The sequence below is a fragment of the Taurulus bubalis genome, assembly GCF_910589615.1.
Source record: "Taurulus bubalis genome assembly, chromosome: 2".
NCBI lineage: Eukaryota > Metazoa > Chordata > Actinopteri > Perciformes > Cottidae > Taurulus > Taurulus bubalis.
The window spans coordinates 39,273,081-39,280,461 of NC_136590.1; the positions used below are offsets into that span (position 1 = coordinate 39,273,081).

A 7,381-nucleotide genomic window follows, 5' to 3' on the forward strand; every position below is an offset into this window, starting at 1 on the left:
AAACAAAGTACCTTAAATGGGCTCCACTTTAGCAAACTACATTAAAATGTGGTTGAGCACCATTTTGAGTTCAGACTTTTTACGCATAAAGGTCTCTTTTTATATCATGATACTTTTTATGACTTAATTATTAATTAAAGTATCTTCCACTTCCACAGCTGCACATGTATGAATCAGTCAAACACATACTACATGACGCATGTGACTTCTTGCTAGCAGATGGCGCAGTTAAGTAAAGATTTAGCAGGCCCAAATCTGGAAGCTAGCTTAAATCCCAACAGCCAACCCCAGTGTGGGACGCTCGTGCGGGTAACAGGTGAGGGTGGTAGTTAAGTGAGAGTGACAGCCGGCCTGAGGAGCGCCAGAGAGCATAACCACAGCAGAGGACACGCTGCGGAACACAGGCAGCTACCGCGGGACGTTTACGCTAGTTGCTTAAATAGCGAGCCGCAATGCTTTCCATCACAAGCACCATCGTCAAACGTACCCGTGTCATCCAGTGCGTGAGGCTGCTACACACTTCTCTTGCTGCCAAGATGCCGATTCAGGTGAGAGTCGCGCGCGCGGGCGTCGCGCTAACGGCAGCCGCGTGCGCTTCACTACGGCTCAAAGAGAGAGAGAGGAGTTGTTTTTATTTCACTGAGAATTAACGAAACCACACGACACCACCAGTCGGATGCATCGCTAGCTTCTTCTTCCCCACCCCGTAGCTCACCATGCTAGCTGTCCTCCTGAAGTCCGTCGCCATGACGGCACGGCCAGGAGCATATGTATTTGTTTGTTTGCTTGTTTGTTTCCACCGGTCCAGTCCTCTCAGGTGGCCGCGGGGTACTTGAACGCAGCATTATGCAAACTGTCAATGATTAACGTCCAGCGCTCGTATAGCTGGTCCAACGCATTCTAGCCGTGACGTTAGTCAGTCGATAACCGACACGGACCTGCATAGTTCACATTAACATGCACTCTTATTGTGTTAGTTTATTATATCGGAGTCAGTAAATGTCTGTGAACGCATACACGTCACGTCACCTGAGTTGTTGAAGTTAACTTACAGCTATAGGGTGCCTGCACGTCACAGCTGCAAATATTGTGACCTTGCGAATATTGTGTTAATGAAATATCATCAAGGGGCATCGTTAAAGGGATATCACATTAATTAGATATTGTTGAAAACTCTGTGTGACAAAGTGTCACATAAGTCGGTTAATGTTAAGTATTCAATTTAATTAAGGTGTTCGGCCATTTTAACGAAACACACGCGTCTATATGTCTGGTGATTTGTCGACCTCCAGTGGCAGTAAACGTGCATCTATTTACAATCCTATCCCGTTCAGATTATTTACTCATCAACCGCCATGCTTATTTATTTCATTATATTACTTTAGTCCTCTATTTGGATCTGCTTTCTTGCATTACTGTGTGCTCAATCGCCAACAGGTTGGAGAACATCTCCCTGCGGTGGAGGTCCAGGAGGGCGAACCAGGAAACAAGGTGGCCATGGATAAGCTCTTCAAGGGGAAGAAGGGAGTCCTCTTCGCTGTACCTGGAGCTTTTACCCCTGGTTGTTCCAAGGTTGAAACCACACTGTCATCTCTTGTTTGCCATGCACAGTCATCTTTGACGTCAGCTAACATTGCATTTGTCTTGTTGCTTTCAGACTCACCTCCCAGGTTTTGTGCAGCAGGCTGAGGACTTGAAGGGTAAAGGTGTGCAGGAGGTCGCCTGCATTTCTGTCAATGATGCATTTGTCATGGCTGCCTGGGGAAAGGAGCACGGAACAGATGGCAAGGTATGGGATGTCATTTTTGTGCAATGAACAGATGTCCGTGCTTAAGAATTGGGAGGTTGATGACGCAGCAGATTTCATTCTGCATTAAATCAAATACATTTTATGATTTAAGAATGCTGACCTTACTGCTACTGTCGTCTGCAGATTCGAATGCTGGCTGATCCTACTGGAGCTTTTACAAAGGTAAAGTGTGTGTGTGTGTGTGTGTGTGTGTGTGTGTGTGTGTGTGTGTGTGTGTGTGTGTGTGTGTGTGTGTGTGCCCCTGTGTGTCCCTGTGTGTACTCATCTGTCTCTTTCTCTTTGCCTCTTAGGCAATTGACCTGCTACTTGACAGTGATCAGATTGTGCAGGCACTTGGGAACAAGCGATCCAAGAGGTACTGGTCATTTTGCCTTTTTCAGTATGAGATTGATTTAAAAATTCAATTCTTGCCAATATGAATTTATGCTGTCTCAGAAAGCACTCCATATGTACTGTCATAGTGCACAGTATTAACTGTCTGTAATTTTGAGTGTCTGAATTTGGAACTTTACATATTTAAACAAATTCTGAAATGGAGCATGTACATGGACTTCTTGAACCAGAGGCCAACGATGACATTACAACAATAAATCTAGAATAATACTGAAAAAAAATAATCTTTTATTCTATCAGTTTTCAAGGTCTGTGCATTGTGTTCAGTGTCTGGCTTTTACTGGTACATTTGAAGTCCATGGCTACAAATCATTGTGTACTTCATCCTGTATTTCAGATATGCTATGTTGGTGGAAGATGGAGTTGTGAAGAAGATCAACGTGGAGCCTGACGGTACTGGGTTGACCTGCAGCCTGGCTTCCAATGTTCTGTCTGAGCTGTAGGCTTATTTAGACCTTATTCAACCAAACTGCAAACACAGTCACTGTAAAAGTTGCACTAACAAAGCCCAGTACCACCCTGTTCAATCCTTCTCCTGTTCCCAAAGACAGATGCAAAAGTCACATGGCATTTTTTTTTCTTAGTTATTAATGCGCACAACTATGACATGAATGGCGATCCAAAAGAACTGCGTTCCTCTTCTGTATGCTGATACCTGTGAGTAAATAAAATTAACCCTGAAAGGAGCAATAATCATCATGTTTTTCCTCTATGGTTCATCGTGACGGTTATTTATTGTGTGTATCAAAATATCCCACTGCTGAATGAATGAGGATGATACAAAGAAGTTGACTCTGTTCTTTCGAGACCAGCACATTGTATGAACAATATTTATATGACAGAGTGTAATCCATCCTACACACCCAGATTTGTTTTAACCACACTGCTATTGATACACATTATGCATCACATTCACATAACAAGGACTTTGTGGTGGCACCACATATACTGAAATGCACTTTGACTTATTTTAAAATTTTGAAGCATCTAACTTTAGAAGGATTTACACTAATCTTTGTTATGTTTCTCGTATTTAAAAAAATAATTTGGACTATTTTATTTATCTGAATGTCACTGATTTACATTGATTCTTGATCTGTCTGTGGATGGGAAAGGTATATGAAGAGTAAACTACTTAGAAGTCTTCATTCTTTTCAATTTTCACACATCTATGCACAATTGGGGTATGTATTGATCCCATTATATAGATATTGAAACTGATAAAGTAGGTTATTCAGCTTTAGGTAGCTACTGTAATGATATTTTGAAATATTCAACGTTCTTTTAATGACCTTTTGCAGGTAACACGGCTGGATTGATGGTAATCTACTTAATGTACTTTTACTTGACGCTGCTGCATTGTTGAGAAGTTCAAAACACGGCTGAGCTGCTTATCCTGTAAGTCAACGATCAGGGACACAAAAGCTATATAACGTCACCTGGTGACGTAAGGACGCAAGAAACGGGCGCATTGCATTGCATTGTGGTCGCCGGTGCCTGGCTGAAACAGAAACCACACGACTCTCCAGCCAACTTCGCTAATATTCAGCCAGGACGGGGACATAATTGGTAAGTTAATAATACGCAGCCACAATACACGTTGCGGTCGTCGGTTGAAACATGCCATAGACAAACACTTCCGCCGTACGACAGCATTTAAGAGTTATTATCAATGGCTACTGTTAAATGAATTTGAAGGCGCCTAAATTGTGAGCTAACTTCGCTACTCTCGCTTCACAGTGCTAACTTAATCGAACGCGTTTTAGTGAGAATTATCACGTTTAAAAATACAAAAAGAGAACACCCCTCTGGTAACGAGCTGTTGTGGTTCGTAGGAAAATAAACGATAAGGCAGTGTGAAGCTAGTAAACGTTAGCTAGTTGTGCTACAGTTGTTAGCACTAAAATGCAATCCGCGCGCAATACAACAGTGGGTGACCCCTGACCCCCGTTGTTGCTTTCACGATGAATGTAAACGCATGCATCTTTATCCAGCGTGGTAGGTAATATTCAAATATTGGCCCCAGTAGTACGCCATCTTTGCAGCCCGATCAGTGATTTGACAACTCATCATACTGTATTTAACACCAGGCTAGACAATGATGCATTTGTCATAATGTGTTTTAATGAAACTGACTGAGGTTAAAGTAATTAATTTGAACCTTTAGCAGAAACCAGAAGGTTTATTGGGTGAGGTAATATCAGGTGTCTGCTGATGTCTGTGGGTTGTAGTCTTAAATTAAATACAAAATGACTACAAACTACACTGTTCATTTGATGTCAATAGACATACTTTAAACTGAAAGCTGAGAATCAAAAGTTTATCCTCAAAGAAGGGGGGTAAAAAGCCTAAGAAAAGATAATGGGGAAACATGTTTTAAATGGAGTTGCTTTCTCTCTAAAGCATATGTTTTACATGCTATCCTCTTTTGTGTTTCAGTTAAGTACTTGGTGACCTTTGACCACCTACACAGCAGCCATGTCGTCGACATCCCAAAAACATAAAGATTTTGTTGCCGAGCCCATGGGTGAGAAGCCTGTGAATGCTCTTGCAGGCATCGGAGACGTCCTTGGCCAGAGACTGGAGGACAAGGGTTTTGATAAGGTAATGGAGATTTTATTTCTTTGCCTTTTTTATGTAATCTAAAAATATTTGCCACAAATAAGATGCACTGTCTACAGAGGGGGCGTATCCTTGCGGCAATAGGGGTATTCTTATAGTATTTTTAAAAAATCCGCTAAATTGGCCTTTTATCAAAATAACAGAGCAATTCGTAAATGCAGCTGGTAGTGTTTTTGAGCATGAACCAGTATATGGTTGTGTTCACACTGTAGTCAGTTTATCATACTTGCAGTCGGTTGAAATCAAATCTAGCATAACTTGACTAACAAGCTAATCATTGTTCTTTCTTACTCAGAGAAATGGCATTCACAGGCAAAAATAGCTTAATCCTAAAGTAAACACAGCAAATAATGGATCTTGCACCAACTTCTCTAAGGTGGGGTTATTTAATTTTTTCCTGTTATCCAGCAGGCTACTACAGTGCCGTGTGGGTATAATTTAGACATATTTGACTTTTTGTGTGTGTGAAAAGTCCTCCTTAAGATCTATTCTCGTTGTACTGTAAGGTGTGTCAAGCCATCCCATTTCTACATAACAATCATCTATTCTGCCATTCATCACCATAGAGCTGGAAACATCGGCTTCTTGACAACAATGTGGGAGATCCTGTGGCGCTCTCATTCTTGTCTTGATCCACTTTTCTGTTGTGTTCATCTCGCCCTTCACAGGCATATGTCGTCCTCGGGCAGTTTCTGGTGCTAAAGAAAGACGAGGAGCTTTTCCGGGATTGGCTGAAGGACACGTGCAAGGCAAATGTCAAACAACAAGGTGACTGCTTCGGCTGCCTTAAAGAATGGTGTGATGCCTTCTTATAAAGCATTCGGCCAACGTTTTCTACTTCTGAAGTCCGAACTGTACATTATCTCTTCAGTGATCTTTATTCAAGTCAGCTACGCCCTATATGTATACTGGCACTCTTCTCATGCCTGAGGTTCTTGAAGTTGATTTATTTTGAACTTCTACTTAAAGCTGTCAGTGTATTTCTGAAATCCTTTGACACCCCCCAAACATATTCCACACATGCCCTTCTCATGGTCTCTCCGTAGTAGGTGTAGACTAATACTGGCCAACTCTTTCTTCAAATTGACATTGTTTTAAAGTTGGGTGGAGAATCACAAAACGTGTTGTCTACTCACTGTCAGTAGCCCTTCTTATGGCAGTCGTGTAAACTAGATTTAGTAAGCACGGTGTAGCTAATAACAATATGGATTGCTCCGGTCCACTTATGTCCACCAGTTAGTCATACCACTGAGCCAGCATGCACATTAGCAGGACTGTGACACGGGGTGAAACGGTCCAGTTTGGGGTTTTTGGGGAAAGGCAGCTCACGGGCATAATATTCAATTTGTCCAAGATCATGGAAATACTGTATGTATTTCTATTAAAGGTTGAATTTTAAATGTATAGTTCATCCATTGTTGGTCATGTACTGGGGATTTACATTTCTTAAGCTGAACACGGCTACTTTGTTCTACATTTAAACAGTTACTCTCAGAATTCTTTTAATCCGTTCAGTTCTGCACTCGCCTCTATGGTTGTACTCGCCTTCAACTCTTGGGCATTGTAAAGTTGCTAAAAGCTTCTCTTTTTTTTAAATTGTAGCATAGTTTAGCATCACCAACAATGTTTCAAGGATTTCTTGAAGGGGTGGATTGTCTGTTTGAAGGGTCTTGCGGGCGATGTGACTGATTTATGTAGCGAAACAAAAACGAAACCTCAAAACCTATGTGACACTGGTGAAAGACATCAACCTTTTAAAAAAAATGTTTTATTAAAAAGGCTTTTAACTTTTGATCTTGCAAATGAAGAAGCGGCAGACCCACTTGTTCTGGTCTGCCCAAAGCTTGTTTGGACCTAATGGAAAAGTATATAAATAAAGATGCAGATGCAACAAACTCAAATGTTGTCAAAAACGTGTCGGTCTGTTGCTGGTGAGCGGGCTGGAGTCCATGTCTGCTGGATAAGATGGATGATACCGCTAAAGCATCCTGTACCTGCCGTATAAATCAATCGGCACCCTGCTTGTCCATTAACGGAGAAGAAGCTACGTAGTTGATGTGCTGTAGTGTGTGTGTGTGTGATAGAATGTATATGAAGTAGGAGATGACCTTGTATCTGATTCTGCAAATCAAAACCCCAACAAGTGTCATGCAAATCCACCCAATCTATTGCTTGTCTTTGCCTTTTACTGACTTCTAAATAAAAAGGTAATTCACTGGTTTCCAGTCTCTTAAATGAAGTAAGACGTATGAGTCGTATGTATTTTGTAACGCCAACAAGCTTTGTTTAGTTCAGTTCTTCATAAGTGAGCGGGACATTATCGTTGCTTTTAAACATGAGATGCCTTAACGCATGCCGGTATAAACGTTTCATTCAGACCGATCAAACCCGCCATAGTGCATGTCCAGGCTTTCACCTAATCTTCCACACGCCACCAGCTGTTAGAAGATGTAACTTGTGTAGCTGCTTTTTGTTTTAACCTCTGACTGATGTCTTTTTGTTTTTGACTGAAAAACTGATTTTTGTATTGCTCTTATCATTAAACATATATAAATA

General features: G+C 41.3%; 2 protein-coding genes across 2 annotated transcripts; both read left to right on the forward strand.

Moving 5' to 3' along the window:
• Positions 1 to 315: 315 nt before the first annotated feature.
• Positions 316 to 2,896, forward strand: prdx5 (peroxiredoxin 5). Its single transcript, XM_079213961.1, has 6 exons — positions 316 to 548; positions 1,438 to 1,572; positions 1,658 to 1,789; positions 1,934 to 1,972; positions 2,101 to 2,165; positions 2,541 to 2,896. Exons 1-6 carry the CDS (start codon positions 453 to 455, stop codon positions 2,644 to 2,646), a joined length of 573 nt encoding a protein of 190 aa, XP_079070087.1. The 5' UTR covers positions 316 to 452; the 3' UTR covers positions 2,647 to 2,896.
• A 795-nt stretch (positions 2,897 to 3,691) lies between these two features.
• banf1 (barrier to autointegration nuclear assembly factor 1) lies at positions 3,692 to 7,381 on the forward strand. The gene is made up of 3 exons (XM_079214222.1): positions 3,692 to 3,772; positions 4,643 to 4,807; positions 5,494 to 7,381. Exons 2-3 carry the CDS (start codon positions 4,682 to 4,684, stop codon positions 5,638 to 5,640), a joined length of 273 nt encoding a protein of 90 aa, XP_079070348.1. The 5' UTR covers positions 3,692 to 3,772; positions 4,643 to 4,681; the 3' UTR covers positions 5,641 to 7,381.